The sequence below is a fragment of the Dromiciops gliroides genome, chromosome 2, assembly GCF_019393635.1.
Source record: "Dromiciops gliroides isolate mDroGli1 chromosome 2, mDroGli1.pri, whole genome shotgun sequence".
NCBI lineage: Eukaryota > Metazoa > Chordata > Mammalia > Microbiotheria > Microbiotheriidae > Dromiciops > Dromiciops gliroides.
In genome coordinates this window covers 696,040,755-696,064,798 of record NC_057862.1, presented here as the reverse complement: position 1 = coordinate 696,064,798, position 24,044 = coordinate 696,040,755, and the positions used below count along the sequence as shown (strand labels likewise).

Below are 24,044 nucleotides of genomic sequence, written 5' to 3'. Positions count from 1 at the left end.
TCTTGGAATGTTTTGTCTTCCAAAGTTATAAAAAACACACATAAGATAATTTTAACAATTATGTTTAAAAATTTTAACAGAAGTAAGAGGTGTTTGTTGCCAGTGATGAAAAGTTTCCATTCTGGACCCATTGGAAGAGAGCACATTTTCCAGCGTTTTTCATTTGAGTACCTGCCCGTCCATTGTTACCTCTTAACAACCTCCAAAGGGGATAGAGCACCGGCCCTGCAGTCAGGAGTACCTGAGTTCAAATCCTGCCTCAGACACTTAACACTTACTAGCTGTGTGACCCTGGGCAGGTCACTTAACCCCAACTGCCTCACTAAAAAAAAAAAGAAAGAAGAGTACAACCTCCAAAGGAAGGCAGGCCAGCCACATTTTCTCAGATGAGGAAAATAAGTCCCAGACACATTCATCAGTGGACAAGCACTGACCAAGACCTGCTGTGTGCTGGGGATGGTGGGCATGGTGGCAGCCCCAGAACACACCCCAGGGTCTCTGCTACCTCCACCTACCACACTGAACTGCCTCTCTCCTTGTATTGTTTACAGGTGCTGAACCCAAGTTTCTCCAAAACTATTTTGTGGCTCACTCACTCTCCGAGCTAGGAAGGATGCTCATGGATAGAATGATTCACACACGACACTTAATATTAGCCTTGTGATGCTCCCAAAACTGTAAACACAACAGATTTGAATTCAGCTCACTGTGATGGACACTGTGCCCACATACAGAACAGCTTTGTGAGGGAGTGTGGTGGTGCTAAGCCAGGGCTCAGTCAAAAGACCGATGTCCCTCCTCAGCCACTTCTCAGCTGTGTGACTGTGGCTGAGTTACTGGGCCTCCTTGGGAACATGAAGGGGTTGTTCTAGAAGGATCTTGTCAAGTTCCCTTCTAGTTGTCAAATACAATGACTTCTTCCCCCTCTGCAAAGGCCTGAAGCCGCTCAGGATGTTCTGACGTACCGGGTACAGTTATGTCACTTGTTTAGACCCATGGGCATCATTATCTCCTTCTCTGGTGTCTCCATGTGCAGACGAATGGGCCAATGATCCATGGCTGAGTACAGAGTCAGCCAATCACTGGAGCTGCCTAACGTGGGGATGGATGGTAGGCTGACCTAGAATGCTGGCATCACACTGGAGCCATGAAGGCATTGAACCTTGCCCTGATGGGAGAGTCCAGAAAAGTCAACTGGTTCCTTGTATAACACCTCACTTCCTTTTTCCTCTCCTGATGTGTCAGAGGCTCTGAGTAAAGGATTTCTGTGGCTCACAAGGCCCAAGGCAGGATAGATCACCAACACCTCGTGGCACGCACATCACGGAGCTCGCCCCAACTGCATTTGGTGACTATCAGCACAGGGGTCATCTCAGGGAATCATCCTCCATCCTGGGTCTGTCATAAAATCTACACTTTTCAGAAGACCCAGGGGACATCCGAGTCTTGGTCCCTAGACAGTCACCATCAGGAAAGTGGGGCGCTTTCCCAGCTAGTGAACCATCCACCAAGGGATGCAATGGGTGGAGTGATGTGGAGCGATTCATCAGTGGCTTCAGAGTCTGTTCACATCTGAGTCTAAAAACGGGAACAGAACTAAACTCATCACTTTCTGTTCCACATCTTCCTCAAGGTTCTAGGCACCATTCAGGCTTTCCAGAACATTAGAGTGGGTGTGTTCCAAAGCTGATTCTGGGCATCAGCTGTTTTTTTTTTCTTTTTAAAATGTATTTGCTTTTTAAAAAATATTTTCTTTCGTTCCAGTTACATGTAAAGAATTTTTAACATTCATTAAAAAAAAAAATTTGTCTTTCAAACTTTTTCTCCCTCCCTCCCCTCCCCATTCCCTGAGATAGTAAAGCAACTTGATATTGGTTACACGTGCTCAGTGGCATCATCTGTTTTTACATATACATTTGGGGGGTGGGGGGTGGATTAGTAAAAAGCATGATTAACAACATGTTTAAAGTATAGTCTAATTACTTTCATGGACACACAGAAATTCCACATAGGACATCTTCACAGTCACAGAAAGGCGAGTCTGGTCCCCCATGTAACCTCTGGAAAGGCTCTGGGGTTGGACCCTCGCCAGACTGTGACCGGAGAATAAACAGGGGACTTCATAGCCCATGTCGTCCACCTGCTGCTCTCTGGTTCCCGGCGAGAGGGAGAGGGATGGGGCTGTCCGGGCTCCAGGAAGGCTTGGGGATGGCTCAAGGACAGCTCCGGCCTCCTCCATCCTCAGGAGGCAGGAATAGCTGGACTACACTTCTTAAGCATCGCCCACCCCCCACCCCCCAACCCTGTTTAATTTAGACCAAATCTAAGTACACGATTTCCCCAAGTGAATCTTGATAACACCCCAGAGTCCACAGCTCTCTAGCCTGCACAGAAGCCAGCCGCCAGGGCCCACGTCACATCTGAGTGACCGGCCTCGCTCTGGCCACTCTCCAGGCCTGACAGGACACCTCCAGCCCGGGCTCTGGGCTCGGCTTCCAAGGGCAAGCCCAGCACCACGTAGCCGTCCGTGGTTCTGTCACCTGCTTTGGAATCTCAGTTTCAGTCTCTGAGCCAAAGGAAGAGGGCTCTCGAGAAGCAGACGGGCGTCCTTGTCTTCTCCAGGAGCGAGGGGAGATGGGCCTTCTGTGGGGGCCACTCTGGGCTCGGGCCGGGGCTCACTCGGTGCCCCAGGGACTCTGCTCTCCAGCCGGGCAGGAGGGCGCTGTCGAGGCCCCCGCCTCCCTTTTGGGTTCCGGCCCCCACGCGCCAGCTCGGCCTCCTCATCAGAGGAGCTGCAGGGGAGGCAAACGCTCTTCTTGGGGTCTCTCTTTGGAGCAGGGTGAGGCTCAGGCCCAACCCGGGTGGGCTCTGGGCCCGGGGGCCTCCCGGCGGGATTCCCAGGGGATGCAGCAGCACTTGCACTAGGCTTTGCCTGACAGAACGGCGCTCTCCTGGAGGCCGCGGCGGACTTTTCCGGGCCATCCTGTGGGCCACGATCCAGCCATGGGGGCTCAGAAGAGGGCCTGCTCTCTACAGCAAGGGCTCCTTCCATCTTCTGCCACGACCGGGCTTCCAGATCCACCCCCTCGTCCTGCGGGGAGGAGGCCTGGGGCAGCTCCCAGGCCCGGGCACACACTCGCTCCTTTAGCGTCAGAGAGCTCAAAGGAAGAGCCGACTGTCCTCGGGCGGGGCCGGGCTCTGGGGGATCCTGTGCACCTGGAGAAGTGCTGAAGGAGGTGCCCTCCCAGTCAATGGTGCTCAGCTGGAGGGCCTCGATCACCGACCCGTCATGCTGATGCTCGGACGATGGATGACCGCCGGCGGCGCTTCGCTGGGTGCGCCCAAGTCTCAGAGGGGAAGGGGAAGGGGCCTCCGCCTCTACGGGAGCCCCCAGGAAGAGCCAGCTGTCCGCTGCTGGGGTTGCTTTCTTCGGCCACTGGCCATCACGAGGACTTTTCTGATTTGGCCTGGGGCCCTGCCCAGGGGCGACCTCACGGCTGAGCTTCACCCCGGACAGAAGAACTTCCACCTCCTCCAAGGCAGGCAAACCCCCTCCCTTGGACTTGTTTTTCTTACCTATAAAAATAGATGCAGTCACACTGTTTTCTTCAAGAAAAGCAAAAACAAACAAACTGGGAGGGCGGCCGCCCCAACCGAGCCCACGCAGCGGGTTACGACTGGGCTTGGGTCCCTGTTCGAGGCCTTGCCGTCAAATATGACGCAGCTCTGACCAACAACTCTAAACCTCCTTAATAAAGGGCGGATGGGAAATGACTCGCCCAGGGTCACACACTGTGAGCAAAGGGCCTGATGCTTCCTTCATCAAGGCTCAGTAACATGGGAGTTGCAGCCCAACTACACTGATTATGGAAGGCAGCCAGCCTTCTAAAGAGTCCCCAGAGCCAGGGCCAGACCAGGGCGGAGGCTTCACGAAGAGATGTGACTCCCTCCGCCGACACCCGGGGAGACCTTCGGGGTAACGCCTGCTCTTAGAACGGCCTCGGGCACTGGGGATGAAGGGACTTATCCTCGCTCACATGCCAGGTTGTGCCAACAGGCAAGACTCGAACTTGGGTCTTCCCTGCTTTGAGTGGCAGCCCAAAATGCCCTGGTGGAATTAGGACATGATGAGCCTTTGTCCCACACAGTGTGGACCAGGTGAGCCAGGCCTGCCGGACCATGTGGGAAATAGGGATGGAGGTGCAGGCCGTGAGCCACCCCCCTTCCGAGACCTGCCCCGTGCCTGCTGCCCCCAGACTCACTCTGGGCCTTCTTCCCTCGGCTCTCCTGAACTTGCTTCTGATACTGGGCGACCACCTCAGGGTAAGCAGCTTCAAACAGGGAGGCTTCCTCCACCGTCAGCACAGCCGGCTCCCCTGGCGGGAGGTTGGCACTGGGGGCAGCTACCGTCACATAGTGCTCTGAAACAGAGGCAGGAGGGCTGGGGGCACCTCTCGGGCAACTCTATGCCCGAGACCACTGTCCTGCCCTCCCAGGGTCCTTGGCTCACCTATCATCTCTGAAGCGCCCCTTCTGCCCCTGCCCATCCCCAGAGGACCCTTCGGACAGGGGGCACACACGTGCAGCCATGCATACACAAACACACATGTATACACGTGCAGACACACGCCAGCCATATGCACACATGCATGCAGACACTTACAGACACCCCCAAGAGGAACAGGCAGAAGGGAGAGCAAGAGAGAAAAGAAAGCGAGGGTTGCTTTGAGAGGAGGAGGCAGGAAGGCAAAGGAGTCGTCTGGGACAGCGCCCCAAGGCCCCCAGGCAGGGAGAGGGGAGAGGACAGAAACAAGCAGACTCCTAGGCAAGTGAACAAGGGGAGGGGACAAGCTGAGAACAAAGAGAGGGAGGAGGATTTCTGAGAAGGCCACAGCAACAAGGAGACTAAGAGAGACAAAACAGGAACTGCCTTTGGCTGAAATTCATTGAGAGACTTTCCTTCAATAGACGGACACTGGCAGGAGGAAAAGCTTTTTAAACCCCCAAACCCGTTTTTGTTTTTGAGGACAATGACAAAAAAAGAAAGTAAGACCCAAAACTGAGAGACAAAACGACAAGACAGTCCTCAAAAAGAGCTTTGCACAGCGTGTGGCCGCACAGTAGGCTCTTTATAAGGCTGTGGATCCCAACTTCACCCATAGCTAAGAGTAACTGACAGGACGGAGGAGCCGTCTCGTCCCAGGATGGGGGAAGCAGAGGCCACCACATCCCGAGGGCCCCTGACAGAGCTTGCTGTTCTCCCAGACCCCTGGCTCCTCTTTTCCTGACCACCCCACCAAGGACAGAAGTAGTTTGGGGGGAATCCTCCTCCTCCCTGGCCCTTAGAACCACGTTCTTGTGCCCATGAGCCGGACAGGATGCAGACCCAGCCCTGCCTGAATGTCCCTGCGTCTCCCTGAGCCACCAGGTCTGGCACGAAAGGCCCAAGAATCGCTCACAGCACTCAACACGCACCTGGTTTTTGCCACTGGATCTCAAAACAAGAGGTGCCGTTCCGGATGCGGGGACAGTTTATTCTGGGAAAAGTAAAGCACTCCGCATGATGTGATTGCGCTCCACAAACTCCATGGTAAATGATAAGGCTGTAACCTAAATGACCAATCCCTGTATCGCCTGGAGCGATTCCTCCATTGGGCAGAGGGACCAGGACCCTTTGGACGGGCCCCTCCCATCCCAATCCTGGGCAGGGTTTCCACCCCACCTGACTCTACATCCCTGACTGGGGTGCCTGCCTAGGGTTCAAACCTGGGGAGGAGGTGGGGTAGCACTGGGGCAGGGTCTGGCCTCACTTCACTTGGCAGAGCACAGCAGCACCACAACACCTGCAGGTCTGCTCAGCCCAGAAGGGAGGAGGGTGGGAAGGCGGATGAACCACGCCCACCACAGGATGTCTGCTGCCCCCGTCCCCGGGTGAGCCCCCCTCAGCAGATCAGTCTTCTTTAATTTACACCATAGGGGTATTTCTGTAGAAGAGAGGCTCTGGCTCTCTGGTACATCCTAGGACATTAGCCTTGCTAATGACTGTGCACCAACCTTTGTGCCTCAGTTTCCCTTGATCGCAAGCACCGTGGGTGTGAGGAGCAGGTGATGTCAGAGCTATGTGGCTCTGGCCGGGTGACCGTAGCTCTCAGACTCCGCTCCCTCCTCTGGACAATGAGGGGTCACTGGGAACACCCCACCTCCCAGGGCTGTGGGGAGGCTACCCTGGGGTGGCCATGAAAAGCCCCCCGCAGCTCTGCATGTCAGCGAGCATCATCCTTATTGTTGCTCTGGCCATCGCTGAAATCCCCAGAGCTCCGCGAAAGAGTCCAAGGCCTGACCCTGCCACTTTACGAGGGCGGGGGAGGTGGCAGGTGGCATCTGGGCCACTCTCCTGAGCCCCGTCCATGCCTGCCCAAGTCTTCTTGGCCACGGTCCCTGACTCCTGCAGCACATCTGTGGGCTCTCCCACGGGTCGACCCCGAGCAGACACAGTAACAGCCCACACTGGGGCACTTCTCAGGAGCACCCGAGGCTTCTGCGTTGCCTGGGAGCTGCCGGCCCATCTAGCTTTTCCAGAAGGGAAAGGCCGCCCGGTGGGAGCCCAGAGCCCACAGGAAGAGAAGAGGACAGAGATGTCCATCAGGCATGCCCCCCACCGAGGTCCCCCAGCCCCCTTACCGCAGGGGCTGCAGCTGGCTGGGACCCGTCCGACCTGACTTCCTCTCCGTCATGTCGTGGTGTGTCAGAAGCACCATTAACTTCTCACACGCGTACTCGGACGGCCACTGCATTCTCTCCAAAGCAAATACCTGGAAAGCCAATCAAACGCAACATGGACTTGGCCATTATCTCTGGGGAGCTTCCAGCGACCGCAAGGCCAGCCGGTCAGCCAACAGGCACTCGTGAAGTGCCTACTGTATGCCTGGAACTAGGCTGAGCGTGCATCCTGCCCACAAGGACTCGAGGTCTATGAAGGGCCATCAATGGGGGGCACAGGCACTAGGACCCCTGACCGATGAAGAGAGGCCGAATGAACGCTAAGGGACCGTCCAAGGGTGGAGGCGACACATTCCCTCCAAACTGCACAAAGCTCCGTGTTAGGACTGGGGTTTTCCTGGCTTGGGCAAAGTCCCGGAAGGCGTCTCCTCTGTGGTCCCGGAGCAGTCACGTCTGGCAGGCAGTGGCACTTAACCGCTTGTTGGCCGACCCTCTGAGGAACAGAGAGGAGGCGGCACAAATCTAAGGGGGGGCGCGGGAAACACACCTGAAAAGACAGTAAGTCGGGTCTCTGCCAGCAGATTTTCCTCGTCAATCTATCCTTGTTCAACTGGAATTCTCGAATAACCTAGAGAGGGATGGAGGAGGAGGAAAGGACCGGGATTCTAGAATTCTGACTGATTTTAAACCCTCAGAATCAATGTACCCTCCCCAGTTTGGTAGTTACCTCATGGAACGGGAATCCTTTGCAACTGCAAGCTCTCCTAGAAAGAAGCCACCAGCCAAAAGGTCAGGGGGTCCCAGGGTAAGGCTGGTTCACCCCCAGCATCCTCGGCTGCCCAGGCCAACAGTCACCTCTGTGCTGGGGAGGGAAGGGGGAGGGAAGGGGGAAAGCCTGGGCCAGGGCAACAACGGGGTATTCAGGCTTTGGCTGTGGTGGCAGGGGAGCTGCGTCCGCTTGAAATCTCTGGGAAATGGGAGCTTGGACTGGCCGGATGACCCTGGGTTGTTCCCGCTGCAGGTGAGCCCCCGCTGCACAGAAGGCTGCTGAGCAGGGACGGGCCTGGTGGGGACACAGCCAAGAGACCTACTTCTTGATGCTATTCTCTACGGCGTTCTGCTGTCTGCTATGCTCTGCACGGTGCCACGCACAAAGGCAGCGGTACTCATAATCATGGGGTTCACAGTAGTTCTCGCTTCCACAGAGTCGGCACCCGTTACGCTCATGGTCCTTGGGGGAGCCTAAAAGGAGACACAAGCCACCCCGCCGCTCACTACTTTGGCACATCTCAATTCCGCCGATCCAAAGGCCTACAACAGCCACCCACTAGAGACCTGACTTCATCAGGGTCCCGAGGCCGGTCCAGATTCAAAACTAAGACTGATTTGTAACACTGAGTTTTTGCCTCAGAGGATCCCCTCTTGACCAGGAATGCATGGCCAATTCCAACAAAAGCAGAAGCGAGCCTCGCGTGGCTCCCCAAACCTCACGGACCTCCTGCTACTTGCGCCCTGATCCTTTGCTCCAAGCCAGGGTCTCTGCAGCAGCGCATCCCATCATCGGGGGTGGGTACACTCCCCTCGTGGTGATATATCATGTACATGATACAACGCACACAGAGCAGAAGGTTTTAAAAGGATGAGATAATGATCCATAAGCATTCTACCGAAAGGTTTTACTAAACCTCCATCAAGGCTGGGCACTGTGCGAGATGCTAGGGACACGGACCGGGAAGACAGATGCTCCCTCCAGGAGCCCACGTTCCAATGACGTGGGCATACACCAGCACACACAATGTCCAGGGCAGATGGGGACCAAGTAACCTTCAAGGGGAGGCCTCCGGGAGGAGGTCGTGTGGGACCCAGGCCTCAAAGGAAGAGATGGCAATGAGCAGGAAGAGTTCTATGGGCACGGCAGCCAGTGTGTGGGGTGAGGAGCAAACGCGGGTCGGCAAAGCTGGGCCACTGGGGGTGGGGGGCAGCGCAGGGGAGCCCTGGCTAGGAGCAGAAGGACCGGAAAGGGGCAGGGAGCTTGGGGGGATGGGCTGCAATGGGCCGCAGGACTGACCCTCAGGAGGCTCTGGGCCTACGGGAGGCAAGGAGGGTCTGGACCAGGGAAGCTGCCGTGCACACAGAGGAGTCAATGACAAGGCTTGGCGAGCGACCGGCTGAGTGGGGGAGGGAGAGACAGGGGCCAGGGACGACACCAAAGCTAAGCACTTGGGTATCTGCAGGAATGGCGGTGCGAAGATGGGGGTTTGCAGGATGGATCCCAAGTTCTGTTGTGGGCACGTGGATGTGGCTCGGGGACATCCTGAGGGCAATGCTTGACCAAAGGTGGGAGAGAGTGTGCCCTTGGAGGGAGGTGGGGGAGTGCGTGTGCAGAGATGATGCCTGAACGCACGGGGGCTGACGAGACCCACATGGGAGAGAAGAGAGGCCTAGGACAGAACTGGGGGCATGGCTACAGAGCTGAGAAGAAGTCCAAAGTGCCCAGGATGGCTGAGAGAGCGAGGAAGAGGAGGGAGCATCGGGTTCTCCAGAGATCACTGGAGAAAGCAGCGGCACCTGATGACAGGCCTGGAAAGCCAAAGGCAGAGGCCTGAGAACGCCTCTTCTCATCCAACGGTTCTGGAGGCCAGAATATCAGGAACGAGGCCTGGAGGAACAGGTACCAGTGAGATTGCCCTGGTACCCACTGGGCTCTGGAGGGCAGCACTATCTACCTTCCGGGCACAGATCCCCAGCGCTTCCCCTGTGGATTTCTGACAGCTCAGAGAACTCCGTGATTCTGTTTCTAAAAGAATCCTCAAGGGCGGCCCAGAAAACATCTCCTTCTGCTTCTTTGACCACGCGGGAGCCTGTGACTCTGCAGATCACAACCAGATGTGCAAGTCCTCAAAGGGGACGGGAGGACCAGGCTCATCTCCCGAGGAGCAAAGGCGGAGCCGACCATGGGACAGCTGATTGGCTCAAGACTGGAAGAGGAGGGTGAGACTGCATTTGTTTAACTGAAATGCAGAGGGCATCATGGGGAATGACAGGTTGGGCAAATCGAAAGCAGGAACAAAGGGTGCCAGGAGACACAGCCACAGTCTCAGCTATGCAGCTGATCCCACTGACGCAGAAAGGAAGGAGCGTTAAGAGGCTCTTGATGAGAGTGGGAAAGCCGGCTGCGAGCTGAAGTCCAATACTAAGGTCTTGGCAACTGGTCCCATCACCCCCCCCCCCCCTTAAAGGGAGCCAGAAGAGGCGAGAGCGGGGCCAGATTTCCCCTTCTTGGGCGACTGCAGCCGTGGAGTTCAGAGGCGCTTGCTCCTCCGAAGGGAAGCTACGGCAAATCTGGACAGTGCGCTAAGAAGCAGAGCCCTCCCCTTGCCAACAAAGGTCTATGGAGTCCAAACTATGATTTTTCCAGGAGCAAGGTATGGCTGAGAGAGCTGGACCACAAGGAAAGCCGAGCGCCCCGGAATCAACATGGGCACCGTGGGGCCGGAGAGGACTTTTGAGAGGCCCTTGGACAGAAACGAGATCAAAACAGTCAAGACTTAGAAATGAGTTCAGGCTCTTCACTGAAGGTCAGATGCTGAAGCTGAAATACTCTGGGCACACAATGAGAAGATGGGGCTCGTCGGAAAAAGACCCCCTTGTTGGGAAAGACTGAAGACACAAGGACAAGGGGATGGCAGAGGATGAAATGGATGGACGGGGTCAGGAAAACACACATCAACTTGCACAGACTTTGGGAGACCTCGGAGGATAGAAGGGCCTGGTGCGTGACCAACCTCAGGTCACCAAGAGCCACCCACAACGACCGAACACCAGAAGAGACAGAACAAGGACAACACCCGAGACGTCCACCCACCTGGATGGGCACACACAGAGCAATGAGCCGGCTTTCTAAGTGTGGCCGGGGATAGGTCAAGGCTGTCCGACTCCTCCTTCCACTGATCAAACCTGGAAAGATGACAGAACAATAAAGTGGGGGCGGGCAGGGGCATCTGGGCCGCCCAGTTCTCTCTCAAGCATCAGATTTCCAAACTCCATGGGGTAGAGAGTGTAGAGCGGCCCCACTTTACAGACAAGGACGAGAAAGTCCAGGAAGGAAACTGGTCCCCAAACCTCTCACTCGCAACTGCAGGAGGAGGACATCCCAAATCAACCCCCTCACGAAGCTCTCCCAGGAGAGGGCGGGTTGTGGCGGCCCAGCCAAAGGGCAGCACCATCGCATGAGGGTGGGAGAGACAGCAGGCTAACCTCCTTGCTTCAGTCCAGGGACCTGGCCTCCTTCTCGCTCTCTCCTATGGTCCCCTCTGCTGGGAACGGAGGAGAGGGGACAGCAGGGGAGCTGCAAATGAGTGCTGTTCTACCTACAAATGCGATGAAAAGGATTCTCAAAGAGCTCAGACCTTCTTCCTTACTTAATCTCACTTACTGACTTCAAAACTCTGTCTTCCCTTTGTAGAGTGACAATGAGTATTGGGAAAAGTAGGCGACAAAGCACCCTCTTTGCACCTCATGTATCATCCTACGTGAATTACTGAGGTCTGAGTTAGGCTCATTAGAACATGGGCTGGACCGGGCTTTGGGGGAGCATTTACTCTGAGTATCTCCCGGAGGAGCAGAGCATGGTGGATGAGCGGCTCCACCTGTGTACGTACATATGTAATGCCGTGTCGACCACTAGAGTGGATTTAGAAAGAAGCTGACATAACTCAGAAGTTACAGACGCTCTGGACAGTGGATCTGCCGTTCCTTAAAGGTAGCTGGCTCCAGGCAGACGGTTACAACTCGACGTAAGTGAAATACTTTACTCCTAACTGGACTCATCCCCGCTATGCTGATCATGAGAGGTGCAGGCAAAGACCAAACACAAAAGGAGGCACAGGGTGGCACTGGAGGTGAACGTGGAGAATCTGAATTAGACACTGTGCAAATGAAGCCACTTTGGAAAGACAAAGCCCAGCCTGTAAAGAGTTGGAGGGGTCCTCAGCGGCCACTGCTCTAGCCGACCCCTGCCCTGCTCCGGGAGCCCTCCCGAGCGGGCCCAGCCCGAGAATGCTCCCCTCGGAGCCAGCCCAGACCCACCTCTCTCCGCTGCCGTGCCCCCGTCCTCCTGGCCCTCTCCTAACCTCACGGACTTCAAGTGTCCATGCTTTTCAACAGAGAGCTCCAGGCTCCTCCCAGGACTTCCCGCTGCACTGGGGCCCTCCTCACCCTGAACCACCCTATGTCACTGCCAACCACTCCTCCGCTAGGCCGGCCCCTGACTGCCATGGTTGATGTCCTTCTTTCCCATCCCCGTCCCCAACTCCAAATCTGGCCTCAGACACTTGCTAGCTGTGTGACCTTGGACGAGTTACTTCAGCCTGTCTGCCTCCTTTTCCCCATCTGTAAAGTGGGGATGATAAGAACACCTATCTCCCATGGTTCTTGTGAGGATCAAATGAGAAGAGTGGTACAGTGCCCGGCACATTGTAGGCACTTCACACCCCTCCCTCCCTCCTCCGTCCTCCCTTCCCCCGTGAGAACATCAGCCTCCTGACAGTGGAGCTGTCTCTTTTTGGTACACAGGAGGCACTCAATCAATGCTTCTTCCCTTCCTTTCTTGCTCCTGGTCCTCCCTGGGGGCGAGGCTGACAGGCCTGGTTGGAGCCCTCCTGCACACGAGCGCCTCTAAGCACACGCAGTGAAGGGCCGCGTTCTGGGCCTCCCTGGGCAGCCATCCCACACCTTGCAGGGAGCCCCAGGCTTTGCCTGCCTCGCTGCCCTCCTCTGGCCCCTCTCTGGCCTTCCAGGTCCCCCCCCACGGGGCTGCTCCGCTCCCGATGAGGTCGGACCAGGGAATGAGAAGGGAGCAGCTCCGACAAGGGCGGACGGTTACACTGGAAATGTCGCAGGGACAGCTTCAAGCTCACTCTGCCTTTTACCTCTGCAGTAAGCTCTGTCCTTTCAAAGAGTGCACAAGTTTCAATGCCTGCTCCTTTCCGACTCCAGGAACCCCCTGCAGAAAGGAGAAAAAAGAGGGGGGCATGAGCGCTGCCCCTCTGATGACAGGGACCAAGGGAAGCACGGTGGAGGCTTCGATGGCCGCCTGCATGGACAATCTCAGGGAAATGAGCACCTCTGTTCCAAGGCTGACAGGTGAGGCCTCGAATGCAGAAGTGGCGACACTGTGGCTGACTGAGCCACTCAGGTCCTTGTGGCTGCTGGGGCCCAGGACAATGTCCCAGAACACAGGGGGACAGGCGTGTTCCACACCAGAGGGACGAGAGTGAATGTGAACAAAGGTGAGATCACTGCTGAATCCACCAACCAAAGGCCCTGAAATAAGGGTTCATCTAAGGAGAAAAAGCCACGGCCATTTGCACAGAGAGGAGACAGTGCCCTGGGAAGGGCCGGGCTGGGATACCCGAGGCTCCTCAAAGGGACAAGCTAGGCAGGGTCCGGCGACCTAGAGCAGGAGATGGTCCAGCCAGGCTCCTGAGAGGATCAGGGCAGAGGGAAGGGCCAAGGCCTTGAGCAAAGGAAGGTCTCTAAACTTCAGAAAGTAAAAGGTTTCATCCTTCCTCGGTGTGCTAACGGCTTCCCCAGAATGGCTGACTGGGGTCTCCCCAGGGAGACCCTGAGGAAGCTGCACCATATCCAAGGGAAACACCAGCAGGAAACACCAGGAGACCAAGGGCCTGCAGATGCCACGGGCTCTCCTCTCTGCAGCCTGCCCTTGCTAAGCTGGGGCGCGGTGGGAGAAGGTGTCCCCACCCCTTCCTAAAAGCTAGTAGAGGGGGCAGCTTGGTGGCGCAGAGGATAGAGCATCGGCCCTGAATTCAGGAGGACCTGAGTTCAAATCCGGCCTTCGACACTTGACACTTACTAGCTGTGTGACCCTGGACAAGTCACTTAACCCTCATTGCCCCTCAAAAATAAACAAACAACTACATAAATGAACAAATAAATAAATAAATAAGAAGATGAGTGATGGTGGGAAGGCCAAATGACTAGGATGTCCCTGAAATTCTTTGCAGGCTCGAGCATCCTTTGGGAGCCCTGGACCCTAGCGCTGGAAGGGACAGCCCTCCGTCTGAGGGCCTTTAAAAAAAAACAAAAAAAGCTAATGGAGTCTGGCTAATACTCAAGGAAGAAGCGCCCAAACCACCCTGTGGCTGCTAGAATTCCGAGGGGACAGATGGCAGCTGCTCTGGGCACCAAGCCTGCGCTACACTTGAGTCACCAACCACACTCTAAACCTGGCCAGCCCGGCAACCTTGTCTTCTGGTACATAATCTTCCAGAGCCCAAGGTCATCCCTCACTGATGAGGCTTCAGAGTTTGACTGACTTATACATCACAATTTTAAAAAAATTACTATTATTTTAACAAGCATTTTATTCATTTAGAGAAATTCAACACAAAGAATAATGAGAAAAAAAGAATAACGGCTTCTGGAGGTAAAAGTTTTATAATAAAAATCAACAACCACTCAAGGGACCTAACGGAGTCTGATGCACTGTGGGAAATGCTAGCGTCTAACCTCTGCCAATCCCACAGTCTCTCATCTGAACCTTTAAAAACGGTTTTCCAGCGTTAAGTCTGTCAAGGACAAATGGTGAGGTCCTGCTCACCTGCTGGGTTAGAATAGAGAACTCTCCCCTCTAAGACCAAAGGCCTTGGCAGCCATTAGGGGTGAAGGTCAAGGGTCCAAGTGCCGCTTTCTGTAAGACACCTCACCCAGTGCCTCCTCTCTGGGATTACCTTCCCATCCCTCTGTAGAGACCTGGTTACAAACCTGGAAACACTCTAAAAAACACTCAGTGGGTGACCAATAATATTGTAAAACTCCTTCTGTCCTTCTAGGTCAGCGTCAGGAGACCTCACAGTCGTAACACTCACTATGTCAAGATGGATTAAACCCCCAGGCTTCAACAAATGGTTCTTCTTCTCCAACTGCCTCCTCCACATTCAGTCAGTCAGTCAGTCAGTCAACATGGATTAAGCACCTACTGTGTGCCAAGCAATGAGGATGCAAAAAGAGGCAAAAGACAGCCCCTGCCCTCATGGAGTTTACAATCCCATGGGGGAGACGGCAAGCAGCCAAGTTAGATACAAGGTGAGCTCTCTACAGGATAAATAGGACATCATTAACAAAGGAATAAGCCCAAAGATCCAAGCTTTGGGGACAAGAATGCACTGTTTGACAAAAATTGTTGGGAAAACTGGAAACCAGTTTGGCAGAAACTAGGTAGAGACCAACATCTTACACCATATACCAAGATAAGGTCAAAATGGGAACACGATTTAGACATAAAGGGTGACACCATAAGCAAATCAGAAGAGCATGGGAAATTTTAACTGTCAGATTTATAGACAAAGGAAGAGATAGAGAGGATCTAAAAGAAAAATGGATAATTCTTATTACACTAAATTTAGAAGTTTTTGCACAGACAAAACCAATGTAGTCAAGATTAGAAGGAAAACAAAACTGGGGAAAAAACTTTTTTTTTTTACAGCAAGTTTCTCCAATAAAAGACTGACTAATTTTTCAAATATATAATGTTATGGGCCTGGGGTACCTCCAAAGTTTTCTGGGGAAATTCAGGGAACCTTCTTGAGAAGCTAAACCAAAGGACAGGCACACCTAAAGAGACAAGCAGCACCCGATCAGGACTGAGTCAACTCCAGGACCACAACCCTTCATTCCAGTCTCCCCCACCATTTGGGGAAATAAGCCCATTAGGTGTGGTGGTGCCAGGGGGATGGAGATAGCTTGAGAGATCAGAGCCACCTCTTGCCCAACTTCCCCCAGCCACCAACAGTGGGGGATGCCCCACCCTTGGGTGATCACCCCCAATAAGGGAACTTTGCACAGTCAGATGATCACCCCATTGATCCCTCCACCATCAGTTGTCTATAAAAATATTTACCTTCCTCCTGCTCTAGGAGACAGTTATCTCAGAGAACCACGTCTCTGTGCCATGCTGTCTCCCCAAAAAAGAAGTATGACTTCTCTCTTGGTTTCCTTCCTCTAGCGCCTAAATAAACTATTATTTTATTCTAACTGGATCTGTGTGTGAGATGGTGTCATTCTTTAAAGAGGAATGCCCAAGGACCCCTACCCCAAACCACCCAAACCCTGGCCATTTTCCCCACAACATACAGGGAACCGAGTCAAATGTATAAAAGTACGAGCCATTCCTCAGCTGAAAGAGGGTCAACGTATATCCACAGACTGTTTTCAAAAGAAGAAATCAAAGCTATCAATTGTTGTTGCTGTTGTCTCCAGTTCATCTGGCAGATGAGGAAACTGAGGCAAATAGAGTGAAGTGACTTGCCCAGGGTCACACAGCTAGTCAGTGTCTGAAGCTCGATTCGAACTCAGAAAGATGAGTCTTCTTGACTCCAGGCCTGGCCCTCTATCCACTATACCACCTAGCTACCCAATGCTATCTACAGTCATATGAATAAATGCTCTAAATCACCACTGATGAGAGAAATGCACATTAATACAACTCTGAGGTACCACCTCACACCCATCCTTTTGACTAAGATCACAAAAAGAAAATGACAAGTGCGGGAAAAAGGAAGGTAGAAAAAGAGGGACACTAATACATTGTTGGTGGAGCTGTGAATTGGTCCAACCATTCTGGAAAACAATTTGGAACTATGCCCAAAGAGAAATAAAATTGTGTATCCTTTCACTGTGCAATACCACCACTAGGTCTATACCAGGGGTCCTTTTGTGACTGGTTTCAAGACCAAAGGTATGACCATCTCTGTGTGGAGCTGGGGTGAGGTGGGGCAGGGGAGTTTGAGGGAGAATCAACACATGGTGAGAAAAGAGTATTTCTCTCTTGCATTTAATAACTAATTATTCTATCAGGACCAAGGTTTTTCCTCTTTTCTGCTTCATCATGCAGAAACCAACAAGTGTGGGAAATCTCTCTCAGAGATTTGACCCAGGCCAAGACCTAGTCAGACAGTCAAAGACATTCCAAGTTTGGGCCAATGGGCATAATCCTGTTTATTGTGTTTGCTCAGACAGGTCTGAGAAGTATTGATTCTCCCTTTTGTCAGACAAGTGATAAGGAAATGGATAAGTCTCTGACCAAGATTTGGGTGACCCAAGTCATGTACCCCAAACCCTCACTGTAATATAGCCCAGCTTCTGGCTGGAATATCCATTGTCTCACCGATTGTTAAGCAATCAGAATGGACTGCCACCCTCAGAAATACCTACTCTTCGAAGGGCATATAAACTGTGAGCCCACCACCCTTGGGTTCTTTGGATAATTCTGAAAATCTTCCCTCTGGGATCAATGCAGTAGCAAGCCATGATTCCTGAGGGCCCATGATGAGAGGTGCTCTCACCTCGGGAAAGAGTAAGGACAGCCTCAGAGTGCACACAGACACAGCCAGTGTGGGAACTTGTTTGGTTTTGATGTGTTTATTTGTTACAAGGGGTTTGTTTTCCTTTTTTAATGGGGGGGGGGGCGGGAGAAGGGAGGTTTAGGTAGAAAAGAAAACAAATGTTTATTAGTGGGAGAAGGGGGTGGAAGTACATGTGATTATTTTTCAAAAGTAAAGAAGACTGTAAGTTCCCTGAGGACCAGAAACCATTTGCTTTGGTATTTCTCTCCCCAGAACTCTGCTCAAGGTTTGTCACAGGGCATGTGCTAACGAACACCTTCTCAGGCACTCTAGGCTACCAGAAAGTTTCTAAACCCGAAGAACGACCTCCTTACACGAAGGTCCACAACCCCTAATGCTCGCTGACTAGAATAACTGCACGGCCTGGGAGCCCCTTGGACAAGATCTTCAGTGAGAAACCCAAGCGTTTCACGAGCGAGGCCAATGGCAGCCAAGAGGCCCCCAGACAGGCGAAGCTACCTTGTGCAATTAAACATGAGGCCATTCCCATGCAGTAGCAAATCTAAAGTCACTGGGTGTGAGGGCAGAAAACCACATGAGAAGGAGGTGTTAAGAAACAGAGGAAGCTGCAAAGATTGCTATTATGTGCAGAAAAAGGAGTTCTTGGGCAGCTAGGTGGCGCAGTGGATAGAGTACCGGCCTTGGATTCAGGAGGATCTGAGTTCAAATCCAGCCTTAGACACTTGACACTTACTAGCTGTATGACCTTGGGCAAGTCACTTAACCCTCATTGCCCCACCAAAAAAAAAAAAAAAATGGAGTTCTTACAGTTACCAAAGTTCTGGAAAAAAGACAAACATCAATTTCCTACCCATGATTCAGGCTCCACTTCAGGCTTACTTTGAGGTACCACAGATGTCAGGGTGACTTTTCTGAGCCAATGAAAAAAACACTGGCCAGAATTCGAGAGAATGGGTTTGAGGCTGGGTTAGGGGAGCACCTCCTAAGACTGAAGAGCCCCCCATTATTTGAGGGCCAGCCTTGCTTTGGAGGGGCCTCTCACCCTCATGTGGCAGCACGAGTGACCCTCAAAGATGCCCTACTGATCCATAGAGAGACTGTGTTCTCTCCTAGGAGGAAGGGCTCACACTGATGAAATCAGAAATTGTTTTAAGCCTCGGGGGAGAGCCCTGGCTTGGTCCTTCCAAAGCCGTGATGTCTATTGTAGTTGAGACTACCTGGGCATTAAGTCAGGTTAAAATGTGTTTTATTAATGGCATGGGTCCTTTAGGTAGGACACTGCACACCAGATGGACACTCCATTGGTGGTCTTCGTTTCATTATGCAGCTGTACCAGACTCCTATTTTTACCCAATCAATCACCTGCCACGTTGGTGGTGGGGGAGAGGATGAGGCGGCTGCCGGCATCCCTTTCCGATGCCTCTCACCTCTGGGGATTCATCGTTCAACACATTTATTCAGTGCTTCCTCCACCCCTCCATGCTGCTATGTTAGACGGAGGAAATGGCTTATGGTTTTCCACGGCAAGTCTTGACACGTGGTCCATTGAGACCCTGTCAGGGGAGCCCGAGGATAAGAGTACTGTTGTTTGCCCCTTTAAGAACTCTTGGCTTTTCCAACTCTATGTCTGTGAGGCAAGATTCTCTTCATGTACTTCAACCAAAACAACATATCACAAGCAGCTGTGTACAGAAGCAGCCGAGAGGAACCACACACCTCTTATTAAGCAAGATGTTAAAGGGATTGGCAACAGCCTGTGACATACCGCCACGCTTCTCCTTATGGTTCCTCATGTTATCAGGGGATGGGCTTATGATTCTTTTAAAAGAATTCACAAACATGTTTAAAAACTCATCTGCTTTCATTTCCTATAATTCCTCAGGGTCTTTCTCTAAGAGTTAGTGGTCCAGAGTCCAAAATGTTTGAGACCCACCGGCTTCATAAATTCACTCATCAAACCTCTGTGGAGGCTCTACTAGGGTTTCAGAAACAAAAATGTAGAAGCTTCTGCCTTTGGGGGCCTGACTCTCTACTGGTGACAGGGGGGCGGGGGCACTTATACCCCTGGAAGTAAACATGAAACACACACAAAGCAAAGACCTGCGGGTCCCATTCCTGGGGAGCTAAGTAGGGGGTCATGGCAGCCAAGGGTCTGGGAACCCACACGGGCACCAAGCGTGGCCGCTCTGTCATCAAGGATCTATCTCAGTCAGTGGCAAAACCCAGAGTAAAATGAGCATGGGGGTACACAAACATCAAAGTTGCAGTCACGCTCAAGACTGTTGGGAACCAGTGGGCTGAGGCATGATGGGCACCAGGGCGGGGCTAGCGTCCACGTGAATAGTGAACAACACAGCTTACCTTTGGAAGGTAGTCACAGCCCAGCAGCACGGCCAGACCGATCAGGGAGTCTCGATCCAAGCCCAGCTCCCTCTCAATCGAGGACATCACGTAGCAGTCCACATGGGGGTCCTAAAAGGAAGTGAGTGCATGTGAGTTGAATCTTCCAAAAAGTCATAGATTCCTATGGGTCTGAGTCTCCTTCAAAAACACTGTTTGGAGCTCTCTGCTGTTTCACACGTGTGTGAGTGTGTGTGTGTGTGTAGAAGAAACCCAAAACCACACCATGGCAGAGACAGGAGGGAGGACCATGTCGTACTGGGGCGATGGTGCCCCAAGGAGTCATGGGGAGGCTTCACCGGCCGCCGGCAGGGCCCAGGACACAGACAAGGTTAAGCAGCCTCACCTCTAGTCCCAGCCTGCACTGTCTACAGGAGGATGGTGAAGCCTGGGAGGTGGCATCGTCTACTTAGGGCTGATCACACAGTCACTGAGTGAGACGCAGACACAGGTGTCTTGGGCTCCACGGCCAGGGTCCTTGTGGTGCCCAAGAGCTGCCATTTTCTGCATCTGGCGATGGACTCACATTCTGTGCCCAGGGCTCACTACTCACAACTGGAGGCACCGGGGGAAAGATCCGTGACTTCACTGAAAGAGGGGACGGCCTCTACCGATGCAGGAGGACACTTCTGACAAGGGGCCTGCCCGCCCAAGGCCACACTCCAGGATGCACCCAAGGCAGGCCCTGCCTCTCGACCTCGCTGGCTCTGGTCACCGTGCCATATGCCCGAGGCCATTGTGAAATCCACATACTGACCCGCCCCCCCCCCATTTAAACCACTTGACAATATTAACAGTAAGAAAAAGCAACTTTTGAAAACACACATAAAGGACAAAACCTACCTTTGTATTCATAGTGAAGTTTCGATAGACAGTCAGCGCCCCATAAAGAAAAGCATCCCCGTCGTTGGTGAGACAGCCATCCACGTAGCCATGGGCATTGAGATAAGCACACATGGCCTCGGCTTCCCCAGCTGCCTGAACCCAGGGAATTCCCAGACACTCCAGCAGGTCAAGGCACTAGGAACAGAATCCACCCAAATTAGGGGCTGCTTCCAATCATTCTACCAAGGAGCAGGTGTTAAGAACTTTCTGCATGAGCTAGTTTTTGTCTCCTGGAAGCCACTTCTCTGGGCATCACGATGCCCAGTGGTAGCAATTTATAAGTTGAAAATCAACCTTTTGGGAACGCACAAATTCCAAACGCAGAGATTATAGAGAGCTGGATCCAGGATGGATGGATGATATAGATAAGACAGATAAAACAGACAGGCGCCTTAGAGAGATGAATGGATGATGGACAGGTGATAGGAGCAGACAGAGAAAGAGATAACACAGGTTTGATAATCTTCGAATGATAGTGACTTGAACTGCAGCCTCGCACTCTTTCGTCTCAAGGTTAACACCTAGTGATGTTTCAACGGGCTTAGGACATGACGAACAACTTCATTTCTCGTGCTGCTATGACACTTCCTGCCTTGTGCCTGAGAACACTCTCTAGGTGATGTGGCTTAGGTCACTCAGCTGGCTGCAGTCTCTGGCTCCCTGCCCACTCTGTCTTGGGGACTTCTGGCATTAGAAAGCCAAATGTTCCCATTCAAAGTCAAGGCAGGAAACCCTTGGGACCATGACCATTGCTGTTTATGCTTCCTTGTTTCTCTTTATCTAAACTAAAAGACTAGAACCAATGGGATATTAAGGAGGCTCGGTCTCAGAAACACAACATCAGCAAAGTTTGAGGAATATGAATGCTGACTATATTGTCCTTCATATTCTCCATGTTCAATCCATCCATTAAGAATTTGTCAGAAGTGAGCTCTCAAACTCATGACACGATCGCTCCAAAAAACATCCAAATAACACCATAGGACAAGGCCTGGAGCAGCAAAACTCACAGAAGAATGTGCTGAAATCATCTTCTAACAAAGAACGGCTTGGAAGGTCAGAAGGAGGGAGCTGCTGTGCTGATACAGGAGTCAGGCCCAACCCCACCGTCACCCTGACACAGATCCAGTCCCAGGAAGGCCTCACCAGAGAAGCAGACCCCCCAGAGCCTCTGAATCAGCTGAAGCGCCAGTGTTGTCTGGAACTAAGCTCAGTCTGGTGAGTGGGCTGAGCCCTGAGCAGGGGGGAGACTACAGGGGTCTATGCTGGTGCTGAGGCAGAACTTGGATTTTTCACCCCTGCTGAGAACCAGGGGGTAGGCTTGAGTAGCAGTGGCCCAGGTGGGGGAGGGGCACAGGCTCGTTGGAGCTGACAACCACAACACACAAAGCTGGTTGATTGGCAAGTTGGTCCGGGGTCATCTACAGACCAGGGAATAGGCCAGGTGAGTGAAGAACCTGATCCTCCTTAAATCATACCACCTGGGACTTCTGAAGCTTGGGATACTGCAGCCTGGAAACAGTGCCCCACTTTAAGGAGCTAAAAGCCAAGTAAAAGAAAGGCAAGATGAGCCGACAGAGAAAGGTGAGGACCATAGAACGTTTCTTCAGTGACAAGGAAGACCAAGGGGCACCCTCAGAGGAAGATGCCAACGTCAGGGCCCCTATATCTAAAGCTTCCAAGAAAAATATGAATTGGTCTCAGGCCATAGAGGGGCTCAAAAAGGACTTTGAAGATAGAGTTAGAGAGGAAGAGGAAAAAATGGAAAGAGAAATGAGGGGGATGCAGGAAAGACATGAGAAAAAAGTCAACAGCTTGAAAAGCTGCCAAAAAGAAAGAATTCAAGTACTGTAGAGCCACAGTCAGGATAACACAAGATCTACATTAAAGCTTCTACATTAAAGGATAGGAAGGCATGGAATATGATATTCCAGAGAGCAAAAGAATTGGGATTACAACCAAAAATCACCTACCCAGCAAAACTCATAGTAATCTTTCAGAGGAAAAAATGGGACTTTAATGAAAAAGAGGACTTTCAGATATTTGTGATGAAAAGTCCTGAACTGAATGGCAAATGTGACTTTCAAATACAAGACCCTAGAGAACTATAAAAACTTAGAGTTGGGGGACATACCTGGGGTCATACGGTGGGTGACTGTCTTGTGTCTGAGGCTGGGATCCCCTTGGGTCCAGGGGTGGTGCTTTGTCTACTGTGTCACCTAGCTGTCCCATGATGACATCTTTAGGGTTAAATTGAGGGGTGAGGGGAATGTACTGGGGGAGGGGGAAGGGCAGAAGTGAAATCCTACAGGAAAGAAACAGGAAAAGGCTTATGGAGTGGGGGAAGAGATGGGAGAGGAGCAGGGCAATAAATGAATTTTATGCTCATCAGAGAAGGCTCAAAGACCTTAAACCCATCAGAGTTGCCTCAAGGAGGGACTAACAGACACACCCAACTGGGTGGAATAATCTATTTAATCTGGGCAATAAATGAACCTAACACTCATCAGAATTGGCTCAAAGACCTCAATCTCTTTAGAATTGACTCAAGGAGGGAATAATGTACACACTTAATTGGATAGAGCAATCTCAATAACCCTGCAGGAAAATAGGAGGGGAAGGGGATAAAGAGAGAGGGGCAAAAGAAGGAAGGGTAGAGTGGGGGAGGGGACAGACAGAAGCAAATCCCTTTTGAAGAGGGATAGGATGAAAGAAGAGGGATAATAGAATAAATGTCATGGGGAAGGGAATAGGATGGAAGGGAAACAGTTAACAATAGTAATCATGAAAAAGAGAAAAGGGGGAAAAATTGTACAAAAAATATTTATAGCAACTCTTGGTGGAGTCTAAGAATTGAGGATCAAGGGAATGTCCATCAATTGAGGAATGATGGAAGAAGCTGTGGTATATGATTGTAGTGGAATGGTCTTGTGCTACAGGAAATGACAAACAGGATGATCCCCGAAAAACCTTGAAAGACTAATGAACATCGATGTATAGTGAAGTGAGCAGAGCTGGTAGGACATTGTGCATAGTGACAGCAGTATTGTTCAATGAGCAATTGTGAATGACTTAACTACTCTCAGCAATGCAATGATCCAAGACAATCCCAAGGAACTAATGAGGAAGCTTACTATGCACCCCTATAGAAAGAACTGATAAAAAGAACACTTGTGGATTGTACATATATAACCTGGTTGTGATCTTGTGGAGGAGGGAGGAAAGTGAGGGAGGGAGGGAGAAAAATTTGGAACTCTAAATCTTATGAAAATGAATATTGAAATGTACCCTTACACATAACTAGAAAAAAATAAAATAAATGTTTGTTGCTAAAAAAAAATTAAAATAAAATAAAAACTTGGTCCCCCTGGGGAAAAAAGAAAAAGAAAGAAATTACCAAAAAAAAAAAGAATTTGTCAGAAAAGATCCTTCTCTTGTAACAAAAGGAGTGGTAGAAAAGAACTTCCCTAAGAAGGAAGAGTCAAACTCATAGCATTAAGTAGTAAGTACCTCGTGCAGAGCACATGGATATTTGGGACCAGATTTGATGATGGTAAGTAATGATGATTTTCTGTAATCACAACTGGCATATTCCGTGCTTGAGAGACCAGTGTAAAAATCACATTCATATGGAAGACCCAGAGCAGCCTCACC

At 51.7% G+C, this 24,044-nt stretch overlaps 1 protein-coding gene across 1 annotated transcript in view; it reads right to left on the bottom strand.

Annotated features, from left to right (window-relative positions):
• Positions 1-1,851: 1,851 nt before the first annotated feature.
• Positions 1,852-24,044, bottom strand: part of GEN1 (GEN1 Holliday junction 5' flap endonuclease) — a 29,857-nt gene continuing 7,664 nt past the window's right edge. Inside the window, exons 4-14 of the mRNA XM_043987411.1 lie at positions 20,349-20,525; positions 19,467-19,577; positions 12,651-12,724; positions 10,586-10,677; positions 7,812-7,962; positions 7,448-7,484; positions 7,268-7,348; positions 6,682-6,812; positions 5,476-5,537; positions 4,263-4,421; positions 1,852-3,576 (exon numbers count right to left, since the gene is read on the bottom strand). Of these exons, the coding sequence (XP_043843346.1) occupies positions 2,537-3,576; positions 4,263-4,421; positions 5,476-5,537; positions 6,682-6,812; positions 7,268-7,348; positions 7,448-7,484; positions 7,812-7,962; positions 10,586-10,677; positions 12,651-12,724; positions 19,467-19,577; positions 20,349-20,525 (2,115 nt within the window). The 3' untranslated portion in view covers positions 1,852-2,536. The remainder of the gene's footprint in view (positions 3,577-4,262; positions 4,422-5,475; positions 5,538-6,681; positions 6,813-7,267; positions 7,349-7,447; positions 7,485-7,811; positions 7,963-10,585; positions 10,678-12,650; positions 12,725-19,466; positions 19,578-20,348; positions 20,526-24,044) is intronic.